This window comes from Lates calcarifer, linkage group LG9, assembly GCF_001640805.2.
Source record: "Lates calcarifer isolate ASB-BC8 linkage group LG9, TLL_Latcal_v3, whole genome shotgun sequence".
Taxonomy (NCBI): Eukaryota; Metazoa; Chordata; class Actinopteri; family Centropomidae; genus Lates; species Lates calcarifer.
The window spans coordinates 4,888,666-4,911,829 of record NC_066841.1 but is presented as its reverse complement, the minus strand read 5'-3'; the positions used below and the strand labels follow the sequence as shown (position 1 = coordinate 4,911,829).

General features: G+C 38.7%; 2 protein-coding genes and 1 pseudogene across 3 annotated transcripts in view; 2 read left to right on the top strand and 1 right to left on the bottom strand.

The window, feature by feature from the left end:
- Positions 1-8,135, top strand: part of rxraa (retinoid X receptor, alpha a) — a 100,154-nt gene extending 92,019 nt beyond the window's left edge. For both annotated transcript variants that reach the window (XM_018671746.2, XM_018671748.2), the window contains exons 9-11: positions 146-237; positions 2,192-2,297; positions 3,449-8,135. In XM_018671746.2, coding sequence (XP_018527262.1) covers positions 146-237; positions 2,192-2,297; positions 3,449-3,596 — 346 coding nt within the window. In that variant the 3' untranslated portion in view covers positions 3,597-8,135. The remainder of the gene's footprint in view (positions 1-145; positions 238-2,191; positions 2,298-3,448) is intronic.
- Positions 8,136-8,221: 86 nt separating this feature from the next.
- On the bottom strand, positions 8,222-15,166 carry LOC108880297 (WD repeat-containing protein 5). Its single transcript, XM_018671752.2, has 14 exons — positions 14,975-15,166; positions 13,799-13,911; positions 13,474-13,582; positions 13,185-13,258; positions 12,833-12,922; positions 12,403-12,492; positions 12,167-12,250; positions 12,014-12,069; positions 10,735-10,781; positions 10,460-10,535; positions 10,193-10,226; positions 9,935-10,009; positions 9,697-9,784; positions 8,222-9,408 (listed from the first exon to the last, which is right to left on the bottom strand). Exons 2-14 carry the CDS (start codon positions 13,874-13,876, stop codon positions 9,308-9,310), a joined length of 1,002 nt encoding a protein of 333 aa, XP_018527268.1. The 5' UTR covers positions 13,877-13,911; positions 14,975-15,166; the 3' UTR covers positions 8,222-9,307.
- Positions 15,167-15,618: 452 nt separating this feature from the next.
- On the top strand, positions 15,619-23,164 carry LOC108880295 (bromodomain-containing protein 3-like; annotated as a pseudogene).

Sequence of the window (23,164 nt, the reverse complement as noted above, 5' to 3'; positions counted from 1 at the left end):
GCACTTGTTTGATTTTCTGATATAAGACAAAAATAGTCTAGTAGCCAAGAACGATTAAACACACACACACACACACACTTGAAATAGTATTTTTATGTCTGATTTTAAATTAGCCAAATCTCTGACTTTTTTTTTTTGCCTGCAGAGTGCTCACAGAACTGGTGTCTAAGATGAGGGATATGCAGATGGATAAGACAGAACTGGGGTGCCTTCGAGCTATCGTCCTTTTCAACCCTGGTAACTATCACAATATGTATGATTTCATTTGCTGTGAAGGTGTAAATGAGGTGTTTCAAAGACGTGTGACTTTAAAAGACCATGTTCTATAGAATACTGTCTGTTGTTGTTGTTGTTGTTGTTTTTTTTTTTACTTCAGATCGAATTTCACTTTGAACCAAAAGAATCAGCCATAAATCAGACTGCAGCATAAGTGGAGCTTTTATTAAAGTTCAAAGATCTTTGTGAGCTGTAGGGCTGCTGCTGTTTCTAGTTATAACAAGGTAAAATGGCATTCAACAGATTTTAATATTGCTAGAATAGAATATGACACATTAAGACCTGAAGACCCACAGTAGGCTGGAGGTATGAATGTGAAATATGAAATGTGCTCCTCATTGACTCAGCCTGAATTTGTTTACAATCGACTCCAATGGTAACAACTTTTCACAGCGCGGAAAGACGTGTCAAAACATCCATAGAAACTTCTCAAACCACACCACACTTGCAGCCTAATCCACTTCTCCACTGCACATCTTTTTTTTTTTGGGAAACATTTATATTTTCAAATAAATATGGATCTTCAAGTGGAGGTTTACAGCCTCCAAAAGGATGATAGCAGGACACAGAAGCAGCGTATTCAGCCATATGTTTGGCACAGACTAAGCGTATGGATGGAGAAAAGGATTATGCTGCAGGAGAAAAAAATAAATAAATAAAAACATGTCCCCATTTGAGTCTTTTTTAATGACTGAATGTAAGGTGATCTGAAGAATGAGGAAACTGCAAATATTACATTAACCTTTCAAGCCGAATAAAGAGTATTGATGCTAAAATATGAGATGCTGGGTGGAGTATCATTTTAGGTTTAGTGCTGGTGGCTCAGATTGACCTCATTACCGTAACATGAGATTTGGGAAATGGTTTTTGACTTGTCTTTGTTGTCTTGAACCTAACTTTGGCTTTTTGAGGAAGTGAGACTTGCTTGTGACTTGTAAAAATGATGTGGTCCCACCTATGTATAGCACTGAGTTAAAAAAATAAAATAAAATAAAAACAATTTAAAAAGTACATAATAAAAGCTGGTATAGTACATGTTTAATTGATGAATGAAGGTAGAGCAGTGAATTCAAAGCAGCCTCTGGCAGTGAGTCTTGCCTTGGCATGTGTCCTGAGATCAGTATGCTGCTCTGTATTTAAACCTCATCCATATGGCACTGGAGTTTACTAAACCAAACCATCAGTGTGACCCAGGTTTTTAATGACTCAGTATGGGAGCCTCCCTCTGTCCCACAGATCCACAGTGGCCCCCACACACTGGTCCTCTGTGTCCCGCATTTTGTCCAGGCCACATCCAGGCTCGCTGGCCCTGGTTCACTTCTCGGCCTGATTCCTTGTTAATTAGGGGTTCGTCAGATTGGCCTGACTGAGAAAGCAAAGGGTGGGGGCGGCAGAGAAAGGGGACGCCAAGGGTAAAAAGGCCCTCAGTCCTTCTTTTCCCACACTGTGATCTGGTCCAACCATTAACAACAAATGTTCATTCACTGTTGATCAATTGCACAAAGCTTTGTTCATCAGAAATGTTAATCAGTGATGTATTTGTGTTGTTAATCAAAGATGAGTCCTCCAGTGAAGCTTAAACTAGCGCAGCTTTGAAATTACAGTCCTAATTGGACTAACCCAGAATGTGGTGACATACGTCCACAATGAGGCTTCGAGGTTAAAACTCAACTTGTAAGTTAGGCTGTGCTCTCCATCATAAACTCCTGCAAGGTGCCCTTGAGCAAGGCATTCAACTACAATTTACACCAGTTGAGTTGTTCACTGGCAGTGTAAAGAAGAATGCAATAAAGTCAAACACGTGATACGTCTTTCCTGTCTAACTGTTAAAACCATAGCAGCACAACTTTACACAAGCAGGATTTTTCAGGTTGTTGTTGATGTTTATGTTTTATTTTTGTGTGTTTCTCCACAGATTCTAAAGGTCTATCCAACCCAGGCGAGGTAGAAGCCCTGAGAGAGAAAGTCTATGCGTCTTTAGAGGCCTACTGCAAACAGAAATACCCCGAGCAGCCTGGCAGGTATGAAGACAAACACAGAAATGATTGTGCACATCCCCAGACTCTGGCGCTGAGTTAAATCCACACATAAAGAAATCAAAAAAGAGTAGAGCTCGCAACTTGCATTTATCCAAAGCTCCAATCCACATGAGCCTTTATAAGGTAAAAAAATTTACAGTTGCTATGCACAATATCCACACAAGCACTAATTTTAATCAACACAGTAGCTCTGAGTTGACCCTGTTATCAGATGCTACAGAGTAGTAGCTTGCAATAAAACTCTTATTGTTGCTCTCTTTTAATACACAATTTCTCTTCACCAGATGTTTTGGTTTGATCAAATGGGCATTGAATTAATGACAAAAGAAAAATGCTATAAAGTTTTTCCCCATATATTTTCCTTTCAATTTCCATTTGTAATCTCAACATTCTGAGGATAAGATCTGACTGAAAAGGTCTGAAAAGAAGTTTTAAATGTCTGACAATAAGTAGGCATCACGCAAGAGAATTTTCATATTCTTCTCCTAAATCTCGCTTGCGTTTTTTCCGTGAGGCTCAATTGTACAAGAGTTCCAAGTCATCAAACTCTCCTAACTGCACAAACTTGTTGCCTGAGGACGGCCAGCTGTTCACGAGGAGTTGTTCTACTCCGTTTCAGGGCAGGTTTCATTCACAGAAATGTTACCCAAAGTGCAGGAAAACTTTGCGTGTGGAGTTTCAAGTCCTGCTGTTTGAAATCAGCAGATGAAAAGACAACAAATTTAGCCAGCTAGTCATGTTTGAAGAGCTGGAACAAACTGAAAAAATAGCAGTTCTAAGTCAAACAAGTCAAACCCTGTGAAGCATGTCAGACTGTCTGTACACAACTGAGACAACAGACTTGGACCACTTGTAACTTGCATGCGTACCAGAGAGAAAGTACGAGAAAGTTGTGAATGCTGCAGATTCTCTGAAATAACTTGTATGTAGCACTTGAGAGTGAATTTGTTGCACACAGCCCAGCATGTGGCAGCTACACATTGTACTGAAGGTACTGCATGTACTCTACGTGTAGTTTGAAGCAGATCGCAATGCTTCTGGGTCATCTCCTCATCCCTCCGTCTTCCTGTCCAATGTGCAATGCGACATTTTATTTTCGTCTCGTCTTTTATTTTGGTCTTGTGTTGTGACAGGTTTGCCAAGCTGTTGCTGCGGTTACCAGCGCTGCGCTCCATTGGCCTCAAGTGTCTGGAGCACTTGTTCTTCTTCAAACTCATCGGCGACACGCCCATCGACACCTTTCTCATGGAGATGCTAGAAGCTCCGCATCAAATGACATAATAGCATAGAGGGTTTGACTCTCCCTCCCTCCCTGTCCGCTCCTCCTCCTCTTCCTCCCTCCGCCTCCCCCTCCCCTACATCTCCCACCAGCCCTGGATCAGGAGCAGGGTTCTTTTTAAAAATCCTGTCTCCAGCAAGGGACAGATCATGTGACGACTTTGGTTGGAGAACCTCTCCCTTCCTCCCTCCCTCCTCTCCTTGGCTCCCTTTGATGTGTTTCGAAAACAATGAAATCATCATGTCTATGGGTCTGTTTTATACCTTGTAAAAATATATAAATAAGAAATATATATATGAAAAATCACACGACAACACAAGTGACAACAGTGGACTGAAATGAGGACGGACAGAGGACAAAAGAAACGTATTGAGCCATCGTTTTCATCTTTGCTGTTCCTACACCTTGACAAGAAAAAGCGGAGATGATCAGGTTTTAACACCCACGGTTATGCTTCCAGGTATACTCAAAAAAAATTGGTGATGATGTCATATTCAGACACTCAGCATTGTGATTGGGACAATCGTGGACTTGGAGAGCCTCAGGGCTGTCTAGACTTGGACCTGAGCCCTCTCTGTCTTTCAGAACTGAACTTAACTTTGGGGAGGGACAGCGGGAGAAAGACACGTGTGCTTAAAGGAACTCGTCCGTTCCTGCCTGACTCGACTGAACACATCAGGTCTTGCACTAGCTGTTTTTGAAGTGTGAGCTCTCTGGAGTAGAACTCAGAGGTAGGTTAACAGGACTGCAAGTGTTCAAAAACCTCAGGTCTCTGCCCAATTCCAACAAATACAACCATGTCTTACTCTGTTAGCACTGTGCAACATCGGGGAGGACGACGTTATTAGTCCACTAATCAGCCCTTCAGTTAATATATTGATCGATAAAGAGTTGGGAGAGCTTGTTATGTACAACCTGCGCTGTTCTTTCTGCACATAGGAAAATGCTGGCTGTTGTAAATTAGCCTCACATTAGCTTTATGCTACAAGAGCATCTCTGGAGGCTCTGAAAGGCAACCAGCAAGCGCAGCGACTTGGAACAACTTTTGTCATCCTGTTTTAAACATATGGCCTTCATCAAAACCTTTCAAGTGATCACAACAAACTTGGATGGCTTGAAAGTGAGCGCACAGTCTCATCTGTGGGGGAGCATTGTTGTTTCATCAGCCCCTGAGCTCCTTTTCGTCCCTTGTCCAACCTCCCCACTTCTTATTTCATGTGAATTTCAGCACACCATTTACACCTCCACACTCAGAAATCCCTCTGCTCAAAGCAGTGGGTATTAGCTTTTCAAAACACCTCATATCTACCTGTACAGAAAGTTACAACCGTATACAGTATTGACGTTATTTTCAGTTTTCATTTTAACAACAGCAATGCACAATTACCTCTGTTTCCATCCGTCAGACCCTCAGTTCTTGACACTCATGTAACCAGAAGTGCGTGTTGTTGCAGCAGAGCCATTATTTGTTTATTTGTTTGTTACTTGGCACTTAACCTCATGACAGTGGAGTCGGGTTCCTAAACGGAGAGCTGATGTTGATGCAATCGACCTCTGAGGTGGAATTTGGCTCGGGCCCAATCAGGATTGCCCCAATTGTTGTCCTCCTCAGAGGGGCACGCACACTCGCTCTCTCTGCACTTCTCTGGACAACAAAGTGTCATTCAAGTTGAACTGAAATGTTAAATGTCTCCATGTTATGTATAAATATGCTTTATGCCCATATTCTGCTTTTTTTCTTCTCCTTTTCTCTAAATGCTGCAGCTGCTGCAAAACTATGCATCGAGTGCATTTCCAAAGATTGTCCACAGAGCGGGTGCATATTACTTACAGCTTAAAAAGGTCTAATTCCTTTTAAAACAAATGTTTTGTGAGGTGTGGGTCCACTGTAATATTTTCCTGATCAGGAACAGAAATCTAATTTAGATTATTTTCCCAATTCTGTACTGGTTTATTCAGCCTTGACTGATTATATAGAAAACAAACAGCCATTTAGCCCTCATTTCAAAGTGTTTTATGGAACAGTGGAGTATAGCAGAGTATAAGGACATGGTAGAGTGCGATATGAGAAAAGGACTAAAAGAGAATTAAATTCAAGGAGTTCTCTCCAGTGTCTGTATATATACCACTTTACATCGGTTAATGGTCAGAGTGAGTGTATGGAGTCTTTAGAGTGCCACGTAAAGAATCTTTTTTTTTTTTTCAATTAATATAGAAAACTTCAATTATCAGATTTACATTTAAATCTTCCATTATAAAACTGAAAGTAAAAAGTAAATTAAGAGAATTACATTTCCATTTGAGGATTCAAATTATTATGATTTTTTTTACATTAAATAATAATTAGACTTTAAAATTGAATCATAATACTGATTAAAAAAAAGGCTTTTAAATCTTTCCATGTCCTCAATATAGTCTGCCTTAATTTGTTAACTGCTTTAACATCACACAGTTTCCATTTTTTGAAAGCTTTCATTTATAGCATTTGAAGCGTCACTTAAAATTGAAATAACGCCGACCCACACATGAGCAACAGGAGCTACTATTGGCCAATTGTCAATATCCGACCCAACTTCAGATTTCAGCTCATTACAGCTTTTTTCAATTTGTCGACTTATTAATTGAAAATAAAGTCTGTTAAAAAAGTCACAAAAAGTATCTAATTATTATTCTGCTGGCACCATTAGGACTCCATAGAGTGCTAACTCTGACCAATACACCAATGAAACAATGTTTATGCATCATTCTCTCAGCGTGATTCAGGGCTGGTTTCACAGATGTGCATCACTGAAGGACCTCCACTGGGGCCATAATCCACCTCTGAGAAACTGATCCCCAGACATCCGCTGATCTTTTTCCTTATGAAGAAAAAGCAAAGACCCGGTTCAGACGCCAGCTTTGAAATGTCAGATACTGTACGCTTCAAGCAGGACTATGACATTTACTTTCAGCCTCAGAGCAGTTTGGATAGGAGAATGAGCGAGTGAGCGATATGGCGGAGATTTAAGAGCTGTGAGCTCCATCTAGTGGAAGAGAAGCAGCACTGCAACATTACTTGAATTTTTCTACTTATTTAATCAGACAACAAGACAGCACTTTCTTACAGTGTTATTATCATCAATGTTCTTTTGGATCAGACAAAACCTCAGTGTCTGTGCTTGTTAAGTAGCAATAACTTCAGTATGAACTATTGGCTTGTTGCTTTATTATCACTCAAAAGTTTCAATGAGGTGGCCTGTGTTATTACAAACTATCCAGGGGACAGTATTGACTGCCAGCTTGAGCTCAGTTTACAGTATTTATATTCTGGAAATGACTCGTTTGTCTGTTAAAAGAAAAGTTAAATTTTAATTAAATTGTTGTCAATTTAAGCATTTTGGCAAAGACTCTACTCTCACTCTACTCTCTTTAAGCTTTTTCTGTACGACTGGGCTAGATTTGTTGAATTATTTTTTAAAGGAATGCAGATTTTCATCAAGAGAAGCAGATATTAAGCAATTAAATGTATGCATTTTCGTCAGGGTGACCCAACTTTAAATTGAAAATCCTCCTGTTCTCTTTAGTGTAATGAGGTCTCCTGCTCTTAGTTTACTGTGATTGGTTCCCGCAGATATCTTAAGCCATAAAGTGGAAGACATGGGAGCTCACTCCCCTGCAGGAAATGGACAGACAAGGATCTTTAGAAGAGAAAAAGAAATGATCACCTACATAGAATGATAACCTACATGAATGCTTTATAACATAAAGCTATATTTTGTTAATATGTATATGTGTATATATTTATAAATATATATCAACAGATCTGTTCCTTGAGTATTTCCAGCATCAAAAGAGGGAGCAGGCAAGTCTTTCAGACCAAACTCTTGCGCACCAGGTGTTCTTGAACTCAGAGTTTTAAGGTGTTTTCTTTTTCACAAATTTTTAGCATTTCGATCTTGACTTTATAAAATGAATATTGATCAACCAGCAGAAACTCAAAAGAACCAGCTCCTCAGCAGTTTTATGGGACCTCAAAAAACTATCAAAGAGAGAGAGAAAAAAAAGGTTAAGTCTTTAAACCCTCCAAAATGTGTGTGTTGCTTGGCAATTGTATGTTCAAAAAGTGTAATCAGGAAAAGCTGAGCTTGTGACACAATCACTGCTTTCTTTGTTGCATAGACAGTAAAATGTTCAAGTCAAAAAAAAAGAAAAAAAAACACTTGGAAAAGATCTATTTTTGTACAAAGGTAATTTTATCCCTTGCTTATGTGCTCTGTTCTTTGCCTTTTCTTCTGTGGGCTGTTGTATACATTGTGGAAAAGCTTATTCGATGAGGCAAAGATAACATTTTCAGATTGAAAATGAGAGGAATAGTTGGCTGGTAACTGTGTCGCCTTTACTTCGCCATTTTCAACCTGTCGCTGTGAGATGGGAATGTCTTCTTTCATTATATTTTTGTCTATTTTTAAGGAGGTGGAATTTTGTCATCTGTTCTTTGTGGGTTGTTCTCTGATGTTCTATCTTTCATGGACAGAAAAAAGTTATTAAAAAACTTAAAGTGAGCTTGACTGATGCCAGTTGATTCTGCGTGTAACGTTAGGGATCCCGGTAAACACTCAAAGATGTTTTCACTCACGACTCGGCTACGTGAAACATACAAAAATTGGTTTTATTAAGTTGCAGGTTATAGCTGTCGAATGCGAACATGTTCCACAAAAATCCAGGTTAACTACTGAGAACAGAGGCTGTCGGCTTTGTGTGCAGAACTATGAGCTAATCAAAAAGAAGAAGGAATTATAGAAAAAAAACAAAACAACAAAGACACCAAAAAAATCAAATCACAATACATGACAGTGTAATATGTACAAATCCTACAACACAAAATAACTGCATTTGGTCACCGTGGTGAACTGTAAAACGTTAAAATTAGGAGTAAGGATCTCAAATCAATGCTCCAGTGTGGTTGTAAAAAAAAATCCTACAAATATCCTTTAGATATTTGTTGTAATTGTATTACTGTATGTGACATCACATTTTCTTGAGGCATTTTGACTTTGTTCATGTACTTCCCTAATAATCAGCACAGAACTTAAAAAACTGGGAAATAAGTCTTGGCATGGCACACAGCGCTTACTTAAGATCTGACATTTGACATTAAGTGAAAAAAAGAATAGTAATAGTGGTACCACTTGAATAAATAAAAGACAAAAGGGCCTTAGGTACCAAATTTAAACTTAAAGCTTGATGTCAAAGTCACCTTCCTACGTTTAAGTATTTTAGACAGTACTACACAGTTACACAGACAAATTAAGAAGACTAAAGAAATCATACAAAAAGGCCAAATGACTGTTACATTTATTGTATAAGACCAGAAATGAGCTGGTATGAAGCAGTGACATCAATTAATGCAGTGTTAAAAAATACTGAAGCACCAGAGTGTTGTTGTAAAGTATAATTTCCCTTACAAGACAACAAAATCTGGCACATGTGAAAAGACAGGTGAAATATCTCAAATGCGACGGGGTGTGTCCACTGCAGAACTGTCTCGGCTGACACGGTGTGTGGTCTGATGTGTCTCATCGTTTGGCTCTCCTTGCTGAATTTCATTACCTGAAAGCCGTCTGCATCCAGCGGGAGTTCTCTGTTAGAAAAAAAAAGTCCTCTTTTCTTACAACAAAATGTAGAAAAAAAAGAAAAAAGAAAAATATGAATGGCCCAAAAGATCCAAGAGGGCTTAGCAGTCGCTTTTCCATAGCTTGATGGTTTTGTCATTTTCTAAAGCCGCAGATGCTATGATGTTCTCTGTTGGGTGGCAGGCGGTCGAAATAACAACATCTGAAAAGAGGCGAGAAGGAAAATCGAAAAGGTGTTAAGATATGCAAATGAAAGTTCTGTAAACATATTACGCCCAGAATAGTTTATTTAAACTCGGCCACAAATATCTGTATCTTTAGTAATCTTTAAAATGAATTCTGTCTTATCTTCTTAAGAGTTTCGTAAATGACCTGCATGTGTCAACCAGTGCTTAGTGAAAAACAAGCCACACTGCATTACAAGACAGTTTCAGATTTTAAGCCTATTAAAACTTGAAATCTGTCTTTTTAAGATAATACGACTTCGTACCTGTGTGGCCCTGGAGTTTCTGCACAATCTCCTTTGTCTGCAGGTTCCAAATATAAACCATGTTGTCCTCTGAGCCCGACACGATCCACTGCAAGAGACCAGCCACTTAGCTTTAGGTGTGAGTTACATTAATCTGTGCGCATCTTTTTTAAAGTGTAAATAAACACGCAAAAATACCGGTGAGACATAATTAAACTATCAATAGACCACACGTGCTTATAAAAACGAGAGCTCTTACCTTTCCACCAGTGACAGAGAAATTAGCAAATATGCAGTACTTCTCGTTTTTATGGCCCGTGTACGTTTTCAAGCACTGAAAAGAAAAATTTAATCACACTCAAATCCCATCATCAACATGGAGACAGTAGTGGATATTTACATGTTAATATATTCATAATAATTTACACTCTTTGTAGATGAAACTAAATAGTATATAGTATAATAATTCAGAAAGAGTATATCTGAAAACATGAATTCATAACAGAACAGAGCTCACCTTTCCTTTGCTGTAGTCCCACAGCTTCAGCGTGCTGAAAAATAAATACAAATACAGCAGTACATCTGTTAAACAACATCAAACCAAAGTAAAAATCAACAATCACATTTAGTTCATGTACATTCTGTTTACACCCAACTGTAGCTGAAGAAAGCTTATCATAGTTTTATACTGCCCTCTGCTGGTAAAAAGCAAATAAACAACACAATAACCTCTACAACAGAAAGGATCAGTGACTTCACACTGCTGTGGGTATGTCATACTCACTTGTCCAGTGTAGCAGCCAGGATGTATTTCCCATTGGGAGAAAACTTCACAAATGACACAGGAGGGTTATCATCGTCTAAAATAAACACAAGAAAGAGAGCAGACTCAGCATATAACCAGAGGTAAATATTGATTTATTTTCACACATTTTTGCTTAAATTCAGAGAGAGCTTGTTGGATTTTCTGTCACTAATCTCAACTGTTTTCTGTAACAGATTCAATAGAACCAGGTCAAGAGGATGTGAAGATGTGCCGCACATACTGGATGATCTTACCAATGAGTGTCTTTAAACACTGCCCCGATGCTGTGTCCCAGATTCGGCTGTGGAAGGGTAAAAAAAAAAATCATGTAATTAGCAGTTGTTAAGTTTGTTAGGATATTCCATCCTTAGGAATATGGAGAGTGTTCATGTTTAGTCTGTACAGTCCTTTTAAACATTTTATCATCTTCACATTCTGTAGACTGCCATGAAATCAGGATTTAAAAATAAGTGGCAGCAGCAAAATACAGCCATGAGAAAAAGCGAAGCAGAGCATTTATTCTTCATGGAAGAAAGACTTTCACTGATTTGAGCAGCCAACAGCCCAGCTACACACATATGTACTGTGTGGAGTGTTGCCAGTTCCTGTCAAAGGCAAAACAGACTTATTTTTATAAGCACTGATGATAACTGAACTGTGTCTGGAGAGCCAAACCTCCAGCCAGAGACACACAGCAGCAGGCTTATTAACTATGTAGCAAATTTTGTTATGTTATAATAAGAGTTGTCATTTATTTTAAGGTAGTGTCTAGATTCTAAAACTAAGATTATACATGTGACAGCATGACATGAAAATTAACACTTTTGGCCCAGCTGATTTAAATATAACTGACCACAACAAATATTTCTTGTAAAAATTAATATCCTGCTGGATACTTAATTCATTTTTGTTCTTTAGAACGTTAAATGGCATGTTTGTGCATTTTTCAGGCATAACTGTCTGTCTGCTCTCTGCTAAATGAGAAAACAACTGATCACAAATGCCACTATACCTGCAACATGCAACAAACAAGCCAGTCCACAGTTAAAAGCAGAGCTACCATAGCATCATAATTTTACAATTCTGTAGTGGTGCCAATACTAATTAGCATTTCCAATACACCAATACACTGAGAATATGGCTTATTAAATTACATCTGCCTCTTGCAGTCACACTTTGCTTCTAATTGTCAAAGTACTATAGTATGACCTTTATATTTATAAATAGGACATTTCTATTAAGCACCCATCTTATATTATTATTCAAGTGACAAGACCTCAGATAATTTCCTTCATTTCATAGAAACAGGAAAAGATGCTGTAAGCTGTGCTGTGACATATAAGATCCCAGCTTGACATTTTCCACTGTGCTATTACTGAGGGCAAAGAGGCAACGTGTCTAATGGTGTACTTAGCCTCACACCTAGAGTAACAGTGAAAAAAAAACTGCTGAATTTGATTGTTATGACTATTGTGAAGTTTGTGTAAAAAAAAAAAAGAGTTGGGGTGGGGAAATAATACAGTTTATTCTCACCAAAGGCCATCATAACTACTCGACACAATCAGGGAGCCGTCTCTGTTGAAATGGACCTGTGAGGTGACACAGATCATCATATTACTGGTTCCATATTAATCTTAAGACCACAAGATCCAAGTAGTGGTAAGAATAAAAAAAACAAACACTTACAGCAGAGACAGGATCAGAATGAGCCGGCAGTGTTTTCAAACATTTCCCAGTCTTCACGTCCCATATTCTTACACTCTCATCAAACTAGAAACAAAAAAAAGCATGCGTTTGTCACTGTTTACTTTTTTCAAACCACACAGAGACATGCTTATAATGTTTGAAGTGAGTGTTTTAGAAAGGGTCTAACATCTGGTTTCCATTTACTGCTTGTTTCATGCCAAAAGCTTCATACTCACCGATCCTGACACGATAAGATTGGACTGGGGGTTGAAGTTGCAGCAGAAGACGTAGTTACTGTGACCTTTCAGAGTTTTTAGGCATTTTCCCTGTATAAAAGAAAAATGAATTGAAATGTCACATTCTCGCTGCCAACATAAGTGAACAATTACTTGTCACCCGAAGCGTAAGCAGCATCAGACCATCTTCAGCTAACACAGTGGAAGTAACTGCAGCTTTAACAGTGATAAAATTTTAACGTAGACAGGAACCACAGATAGGAATCCTAAGAGTGTGCAAGGATTTCATTTTCACACCTCATGAATGTATAATGTTACAGGGCCTTACCAATCACACTCCACCCTTTATTTACAGTAGTGCACGTTTAGATTGGCAATGTTGTGAAGCCAGTTTGTGTGTATAACTGTGCAAGTACAACTGTTCTCTTACTGAGCTGACGTCCCAGATCTTCAGGGTTTTGTCATCTGATGCAGACACCAGGAGGTTGGAGTCAGAGGACCAGGCCACATCAGATATGCCCTGTGGATTCATAGGAAATAATTGGTCACAGCTCTGAACAGGACAGCGAGCATAAAATGAATGTAAATATCAACTCCACGGTATTACAGAGTTTTTTGACCGTTTTTATTTAAGGATCCTATGACTGGACAGACACACAGATAGATAGATGTACTTTATTGATCCCGAATTGGGAAATTCACATGGGTAAAAACTTCTAACAAATGTAATTCAATCTCTCAAAAATCTTACAGCAGTAAAGATGAGAACCTGTTTAACTCACAAGTTTATGTCCAGATATGGTTTTCTCAAACTTGCCGTCATACGCTCCCCAGATTTTGATGAGTTTATCAGCAGCTGTGATGACAAAATAAGTATGCAATCAGTGTTGTTTACTGCTGTTTTTTTACAAAATGACATAGCATTGATAATGTATATGAAAGATATCTTAAAATATAATTTGCATTAGAGTTAATTAATTAATTAGTTGCAGTACTATTAGCTGCAGCCCTAATTTACTTTTCCTGTATGTGGCTTAAGGAATCAACACTGAAAATGGAAAAGGGACTCACAGGAGCTGGCGAGCCACTCTCCACTGGGACTGAATTTGACAGAGGAGACAGCTTTGGTGTGGCCGGCTAATGTGAATTTTAGACTGTAGTTTGGCTTGGCAGGTGCAGACTGTGAATGAAAACAAAACACAACATTTAAAAATCTCCACTGACGTGTGACAAGTGAGCAAACATTTATCTATTAAAAAAATATTTCCCCAAGTCCCACCTCCAGACATTTCCTGATCCTGCCCTATAATTACCATAAATAAACGAATTGGTAATATGCTGCAGTTACAGAATGAAAAGCTGTGGGAAACACTTAAAATATTCAAGAAATCCAAACCTTGCTTTGACTGGCAGAAGCTGATGGTACAACTGGGGGTTTTGTATCAGTGTCTGGTTTCTTATCTTCTGTTGCCATGGTGAGGAAATTAGCATCTACTGCTGTGCACGATCCTGAGACAGAGAAGATGCAGATATTGAAACAAGTTAGAAGATAAATCATTTACAAGTTAGTAAGTGCTATTACATTCACCGGACAACCAAGGATGACAATGTGAAACAAACTGTACAGAGTCTGAGAGTTCTGTGGGACACAGCAACATGAAGGGTTTTGATATCAATCATTATTCAAATGTGAAACAGCTGAACAGTTCCAGATTTAAAAGGTCTGCAATAAGAGGACCCACCAACACCCCAGTATCATAACACAACACATGGTGATACATTGGTGTTTAATGTAAATTATAAAATATATACTAAATGAGTAATTACACTAATTACTTGCACTGGTTAATATCCGTAATAATTAAGGTAACACTGGTCCCTCCAAAAGATTCATATGTCAGATTTCATTGGCAAATTATTTAACATAAATCCCCGGTGACTGCTTTGATAAGTATGCTAATCACATAAACCATGGCAGGTATTTAACAGAGTGGAGCTCTGCAGCTACTGGAAATGTCTATGTAATTCTCGGTAAGTGTTTTACTTGAATCACCTGGCATATGACAGTTTATTTTCCTTTTGTTTAGTGGTTAAAAGACCTGACCTGTAAGGCTGTTTTCTGCTTTAGCTACAAATGTAGCTTTTCTCAGCTAGCTTTAGCTAGCTAATGCTAATTTGCCCAGCTAATGTTAAAGGAGGTAAACAGAAACATTTTACACATTCAGCCGAGGCTAGTATGTGTTCATTTCGAATGTTTTAACGGAAATTTGTGTTTTAAATGCAACAAAGCTGTTAGAGGAAAATCAAACAAAGGCTAAAACGGAACCCTTCAACTCCATCAGGCACTACATCGCAGAGGAAATACGATGATTATTTCAACATTTGGGATTTAAACTCCGGCAGAGAGAGGTAACGACGCTTAAACCCACTGGTTTTAACCTAACAACTGAAGGCAGTCTGATCATGTAGCCCTCTTCTATAAAATCATTGATGCTGCTGACAAATTGCCAGAGCTGCTACGGAGGGGCCCTCCATTCAAACAATGAGGAATTAGTCATAAGACGATACTTACAGGAATTTGATGCAGCTCCACCGTCAGAATGTTACTCCTCGTGAAGACTGGTAAGAGAAATACACACACATCTATTCAGACGATCGTGTAGGAAGCATAAATCAGTCTGCTTGCTCCTGGATGTTTGACTGCGGGAAGGAAGCTGCGAAGAGAAGCGGGGAATGTGGTGTGCTGTTGATTTTTTGCGCATGCGTGTTACGATAAGAAGTGACGGAAAATAATGAGGGACATAAAGTGTCAAAGGCATACCGTGTTTAGCACTGTATTTCTGGATTGTTTTAATTTTGTTTGTCCAGCTTTGTACATCTGTACCTTTTATATTACTTACAACTTATTATGTGTACTTTGGAGCAATATCTTGGACAATTCTGGTAAGTGCCTGCAGCTGCAAATTATCTTCATGGTGGTACATTTATAAATTCGTTTTATGTTTATTAATGCCCACTGTGACTGGTAAATATCTACCATTTCAACAAACTATGACCACCATTTTTTTGTCATCGCTAATATTTTAAAACTATTTTATATTATATTGTTATGTATTGGTATCATAGACTGTATGCCTGAATACGCTCCGGTGCACTAGGTGGCAGCACCCATCTTTACTTTTGGAAGGAAAGCACGTTCGCTGGCTGCAGGTTTGTTTCAGTAGCAAACTTCTTAGTCCATGGTTCCATCGCTGGTCTAACAATACGCCGTGCAATTAAGTGGGCTTTCTAGTGAGACTTCTCTGTGTGATGTAGCGTCCTCTGAAGTACAGCAGCTCCTGAACAGTCGTCCCAACGTGTCTTCATAAGAAAATAAGTTGGACGAGTTGGTAAAAACTTCAGCAGCCTGTCTCGTATGTTTTACCCGTGACTCTCACGTCACCCCTTGAGAAACAAGTACACGTTTGTGCTGCCGTTATCCGAGGATAAGAGCTAGGTTAGCTGCTCCGCCAAGGCTCTCCATGTGAGAACTTTATGCTGAAGCTTGACCACGAAACAAAGCAGCGTTGTTGGACTTGATTATAGTACGCAAAATCTAGTATTAAAGAGTATTAAATGTAGTAAAACGTGAAATGGCGTCACGTGTTTATCGAGTTATGGTATCGTCAACGTTTATTTTCGTCACATTGCTGAGCTAACAACACACCCAGCGTTAGCTTAATTGTAGCTTTCCATGTTAAATGTTTGCTCAGCCGTTATCTCTACCTATTGCCGAATACTGCGATGTTTGATTTACTCATGTAAAAACTGGCGATGTGAAGACATTAAAGCTTTCAGGTTAAATAATTTATTGATATAACGCATAGGATACCTGTGAATATGCCATTTATTTCACTTTATATCTTATTTCCTGTACAAAATGACAAGTAAACACCCCAGTATTACGTTGTATATTAACATTAGCTCTCTATTCCACTGCTTGTGCTTTATTAAGATGAATTGAAATCAGTATTCTACAAGTCAGTGTTTTTTCCTAGCCAGAGAAAGCTGCTATTGATAACTGTAAACTGTAAAATAAAAAAAATAACATGTAATGTCATAGAGCAAACATTTCAGTCATCACAGATGATACAGGCACACCTTGGCTTGTCTAAAAGGTGAAGAAAAACACATGAATCACAATAGTTGTAAAACATAAAAACATGGATGCACAGCTCGGAATCATTTAGCTGTGTATGTGGAGAACCACTGGACATATTCATTTGTGTGAGTGGTTCAAAACATTTTTTCAGCTGAAATGATGTTTTGTGGTATTTACTTAAGTAAACTCACAGTTTACTTCGGTATGGAGTTTGTGGTTCACAGTTTAGATCAATGATTTGATGTGTTTTTGTCCACTCTGTTCATGTTTCAACATTTGATGAGCATGCCCACTAAAATCTTTAAACATGCTTGCAAAGGCCAGAACTGTTTTTCCAACTGGTCTGTAAAATTTGGGGAAAAAAGATAAAGACTTCACCATTAAGACTCCTGGTCAAAGGTTTTTTTTTTTTGTTGTTGTTGTTTTTACGTAAATTTAAACAGTTCAGTGAATAACCCTAAATGGTACAAACCTCAGTGGTAAACTTCCCAAGGTAACAAAAAAGAAAAGTTTTAGGTCACCAAAAACTGAAAAAGCATGTTAATTTCATAGAAAAAAGTTAGTTGAAAGTTACTGCAAATAGTTCCCACTGGTGTCTCAATTTCTGTTGATAACTTGCAAATTCTCTGACTGCACAAAGGCAGCATTGGAGCAAAGTGTGTTACTGAATGGTGGGAAGTACAAAAAAAGACTAGTTGGTCAGGGGTCCATCCTGCAGCAAATGACTGTAGAGCAGGGTGAAAGCAAAGCAGCCTACAAGAGCAACACATTGTGGGAACCTCAGCAACAGTGTTGCTGTGAATTTTTCAAAAAATGTTTAATTTTCAAGGAAACAAGAATGCCACAAGTGTGTTCAGCTGCTGAATGAGTCAAAAAATAGATTAAATTATGGTTTAAGATGATTCCTATATAAATTTCAGAGTACACTGAGACTGTACATTATGTACATTTCAGCAACAACTGGAAAAATTGAGGTGTTCTAAAACTTTCGACTTGGTAGTGTATACATCAGATGCATGTTGGGTGACCTGAGGCACTGAATCACTATTTAGTAACTTGAAAATGGTTCACTGTTGTCAAGCAATTGACACAATAACAGATGGCGACATCTGCTGGCCAAATCCATGATATTGCATTTGTATGGATAAAAGAAATCTGACATATACATGAAAGTCAGAATACATGCAGTCTTAATGCTTTCACTGTTATGTTTTTTTTTTTTGTTGTTGTTTTTTTTTTTACAATAAACATTATGTAGGTTTTAACAAGGATCAAAATTACCATATAAATCTGAGAATGAATTAAACATAGCTGCAGAATACTACTGTCAGTAGAGGCTACCTTCTGTATTTATCTTTGGGGGGACTCTTGTCTGCCATACTATCATACCCTTTTTTTTTTATATATCCACAGGTCACCTTGTGTGGTATGAAAACTATGTATGAAGTTGGCTGGTATTCCCCCAGACCTTTTGATGAGCTGACAGGCAAAAGCCACAGAATTCACAGAAGATAACAGAAACCAGTGGAGGTTGTGTTCACCAGTCACTTTTGGCTGCAACCATCATGTCAGCAGACACAGCCCCAGCTCCTTCACAAGTTGTGAATCCTCCACCTCCAGAGGTGATCAACCTCAACAAGCCAGGCCGAAGGACCAACCAGCTACAGTACATGCAGAATGTAGTGATCAGATCCCTGTGGCGGCACCAGTTTGCTTGGCCTTTTTACCAGCCTGTGGATGCAGTCACTCTTGGACTACCAGTGAGTAGTTTGCAAGTGTTGTGTGATATTAATACCCCTCAGACCCCTTATCCCTCAGACTTTCCTCATGGTGTAACTGTACAGTCTAAAATGTCGTATGTGTTTGGCTTGCCTTGTGGAAACACCTCTGCTCTCCTTTTTTCTTTCACTGGAGTAAAATTGCTTCTAAATATTTCAGTTTCTTCTGTTTTCATTATTCTTTCATCGCAGCTTTTGGCGTTCTTGTCAAAGTTGTGTTCACTACTGTTTTTGTTTCTCCCTTGGCTTTGGTATCCTCCTAATCCTCATGCACTCCCCACTTAAACAACACACCACAGTGAGTACAGAGACATTGGAATGTGTTACACTCAACCTCAATCTTAGTGTGTATTTACAGCTTATAGCCATACATGAAGAAATAACCCTAAAATTAGCTGAATTATTTAATTAATTGGTTTATCCTGTATCACTGCATTTTTAACGTCTTAGTTAGCATTTAGCTAATTACTTATTAATTTGAAGTAGATGCTTTAGTTCCAAAATGTAACTAATTTTATTAACTTGCAAAATAGGGGCTGATCCTTAAGTGATCTCTGCTGTAGGTCTTAATTAGTCCCGAAACTGGGGATTATCCTGAGTAACTAGGGCATTGTTTGAGATGTTGGTGTTGAATTGACATGATATATAAACTGTTCCAGTTATCTGTAATGAATTAGGATGGAGGCAGAGATGCCAAAGGCAGATATCTCAGAACCTCAGCAAATAAAATCAAAACTATATGCATGGCCAGATATCTTGTTAAATATTTATTTTTGTTTTTTTTGTTTGTTTGTTTTTTCAACTTGGGTCTTCATACATGTAATTTTTGCCATCATTTATTTATATCAGTTATGTTACCAGCTGAGACCAGAAACTGAGTGTTCAGCTGAACAGACAGGTTAGATAGTTGGGTAATAATTTTACCATTCGGCTTTGCTTTTTCTTCCAAATATGTCTGGCTAGCTTTGTGAGTTTTCTTTCCAGTTGTCTGACTATTTGACCTGTCTGACCTGCAGTGTTGCAATGTTCCCACATTCCAGCAAATTAACTCGATGAGTACCATGTTTTTTTTTTGTTTTTTTTTTCATGAGTGATAGCAATGATGGCCAAAACTATGACAGTAAAGACCCAAATTGCAGTGAACTTGAGTGATTCTGGAAGTAAGAAAGTGTAATTTGCTTGAGCTAACACATGAAGTGTTGAATGCAGGGAATGTACACTAACAAACTCTTCTTTATCAGTCAACCTTTGCAGATGCTTTTCAAGTTGTGGGGCAGAAGCAAAAAGCAAGATTACATTCATCTGACACACTATTTTATTTATTTTTCTTAGGATTATCACACAATAATAACATCTCCCATGGACTTGGGAACCATCAAGAAACGACTAGAGAACAGCTACTATTGGAGTGCGAGTGAATGCATGCAAGATTTCAACACCATGTTCACCAACTGCTACATATATAACAAGGTGAGGAGAATTGTGATTGGAAATTCATCACAAATTCACACACAATCCTCATAGGTTTTCACCTGTCCTCCAGCCTACAGATGACATAGTACTGATGGCCCTGGCCTTGGAGAAGATTTTCTTGCAAAAAGTTGCCCAGATGCCTCAGGGGGAAGTGGAGATTTTACCTCATGTAACCAAAGGGAAGGGCAGAAAAAATAGCTCTCCAGGTAATGAACTTCTACTTGTATGAAAGCTGTACTAGGCTACTTATTACCTTTAAAATATACATATGTTTCTGTGTGAAATGCTGCTGCTCAGGCATCCAGAGAGTTCATTTTTATTCTTTGAACATAGGCACTATATACTAATACACAAAAAAATGGGGAAAAAACGGTGGGTCCAGTGGGCAAGTTATGCTGTGTGCCTGAACACTGTATAACATTGGTAATGCCTACCACTGCAGCAACCACTTTTTTGCCAGAAAAGACAAACAAGGAAAAAGTGAAAAATCCAAAGGCACCCTACACTGAGGTCTAAAATATGCATTATTTCAGTTTTTCCTCCTTAAATCTGTATCAATACAGGTGGACAGGATGGAACTGTGACCACATGTCCTTCAGCGACAACACCCCCAAAAGTGAGTCACCATTTGTGTCTCTGTCCCTCAGTCATATAAATTTAAAACCTGAGAGCATGAGGAAAATGTTACCTTATTGTGGTGTTTTTTGTACCAATAAAGAAGAAAGTGCAGAAAAGGAAGGAAGAGGCTGATTTCTCCTCAGCAGTCATAACCAATTTGAGTGATTTACCAGAAAGCAAGAGAAGACATGTAAGCACGGGGCGAGCCATCGATCCTTCGAGTAGGGACTCTGAAGAAAGGGAGTTGCCTCAACAAGAAACTGAACAGGGCAGACTGAGCGAGCAGCTCAAGTACTGTAATGATATCATGAAGGAAATGCTCTCAAAAAAACACGCAGCCTATGCCTGGCCTTTCTACAAGCCTGTCGATGCTGAAGCCCTGCAGCTACACGATTACCATGACATCATCAAATACCCCATGGACCTCAGCACTGTTAAGGTACATATAAATTTACACATATAAACACTTTCTGTCTATTAATCACATAAGTTTAATGTCTGACCTTGAGTTTTATTTTACAGGAAAAAATGGAAAGAGGAGAGTACAAGGATGCACAAGGCTTCGCTGCAGATGTTAGACTAATTTTTTCTAACTGCTATAAATACAACCCTCCACATCATGATGTTGTCACCAAGGCCAGAAAACTTCAGGTGTGTTTTCAATAATTAAATTTGACAATTAAAGAGTTCTAAATATTTTTTCTTGTTCTCTAAGCTCAGCGTTCCAATTCACTTTCACTTGTCTTTAGGGTGTGTTTGAAAAGAGGTTTGCAAAGATGCCAGATGAGCCTGTGGAGTTGATTTCACCAGTGAACGCCATGTCCACCAAGAGCACAAGTTTCAGTGGGATAAGTGGCAGCATTTCCTCCAGCGGGGACAAATCAGACTCTGCAGAGGAGCGTGCCACCCGACTTGCTGAGTTGCAAGAACAGGTGGGTGCAGAACAGGTGGGTTTAGGCACAGATCTCTATATGACAAAGGCTTGTTGTATTCTCCAGACATGTTCTTCATGCATTCATTAACTTGTTATCTTCCTTACAAATGCTGGCGTGAGCTACCTGTTAAATCTTCTGTTTGCTGTTTAATACAATGAAAATATAGCTTTTGTATAGGTTCAAACCTCACCACATACCAAATCATTAAAAGGTTTGTTTTAATTTCACATTAGATGAGAGTTTTCTGGAGCCAACAACATGTTTTTCAGCCAGCTCCTTCAATTTTGCCAACATACAACCGTCACCATTCTGTATATAAAAATGGGATCACATGATCAATAATGCTCCATACGGCAACATTAAAAGGGATTTGGTGTGTGATGAGATTTGCCCTGCGCTCTGCCAGGACCTTATGATGACCATTTGCATGAACATTTCCAAAACTAATTCTGCCACCTTGCGTCCTGGCTCTCAGTATGCAGCAGGGAGAAATGGGTGCATAAAGAATATTAACTGGAGATGATGTTGTTGACTGATAAAATCATATGTTGAGCTGGACCCTAGCACACAGTGCTAGTACCCGCTCCCACTTCCTAGCATACAACTTCTTAGGTTTCTAAGTGCAGCTATTTTTCTTGGCACTTTTATGGTTATTATTGTTATGTGGCACCACAGTAACCAGCTTCTGTTGACTCTCTTTCTAGCTTAAAGCTGTTCATGAACAGCTTGCTGCACTCTCTGAAGGCCCTGTAATTAAACCAAAGAGGAAAAAAGAAAAAAACAAGAAAAAGGACAGCAGGCAAAACAAAGGCAGCACAAATTCCAAATGTGCTTCAAACTCCAGCTCCAGGTATGACATTTTATACAACTGAAGAACTTTCTTAACAGAGTATATCAGCTCCATAGAGACCTTTGACTGCTTTGTCTTCCTTTTCAGGCAGTTGTGGAAGGGAAGCAAAGACTGGGATTCAGATGATGAATCTCTGCCAATGACATATGACGAGAAGCACCAGCTGAGCCTGGACATCAATCGGTTACCTGGTATGAAGCTGGGCCGCGTGGTGCACATCATTCAGACACGAGAGCCCTCAATGTGTGACACCAACCCAGATGAGGATCGAGATTGACTTTGAGGTATTGAAGCCGTCCACTCTGCGCGAGCTGGAGCAATATGTCAAGTCTTGTCTGTATCAGAAGTTTAAGAAGTTTCAAAGTAAGTGCAAAGCTTTCCTTCCTGACATTTGAGCTAAGTTAAGGTGCTAATAATTCAAAGAATTTCAATACTAGGATTCCTCAGCATAATATAATTATATTTATATTCATATATTCATATATTTAATTGTTTATGGTCTTTCCTTTACTTCCCTTCATCCAGAGAAAAGCAGTCAAGCTGCATCTCATCACGTTGGAAGCAGCAGTTCTTCAGATTCTGCCACCAGCAGCTCCAGTGACTCCAGTTCAGACAACAGTGACTCGTGACGACTGTATTGTTTTTATTTATTTCTTTATTTGTGACCAAAGTAGAATTCCTCAAGAATGTTAAGCATGTTTATTTTCATATTTGTTGCATGCTCACTGTTTGAAAAATTAATCTCACATAACGTTTTGTATTCAATGTGGCTTTTCTCATTCTCTCTCTTTAGTAAGTCACAATATCCGTCACTGGTGTTTCTTATCTGACACTCGGAATCCACAACATAGCTGGATGGCATACTGCTGGGGTTAGGGCACATTTCATAAAACCAATATCCTGTTTCTGTCATCCATTCTGTCCATACTGTTTAATTAAAGGCCTTTTCTCAAGTGCATCATAGAAA

Coding starts and splice junctions, on each gene's coding strand:
- LOC108880297 (XM_018671752.2), bottom strand. CDS start 13,876: ATGGCAACAGAAGATAAGAAACCAGACACTGATACAAAACCCCCAGTT. Junction 12,493..12,832: donor AGATCTGGGACGTCAGCTCA/GTAAGAGAACAG, acceptor TCTTTTATACAG/GGAAAATGCCTAAAAACTCT. Junction 12,070..12,166: donor ATTCTGATCCTGTCTCTGCT/GTAAGTGTTTGT, acceptor GTCACCTCACAG/GTCCATTTCAACAGAGACGG.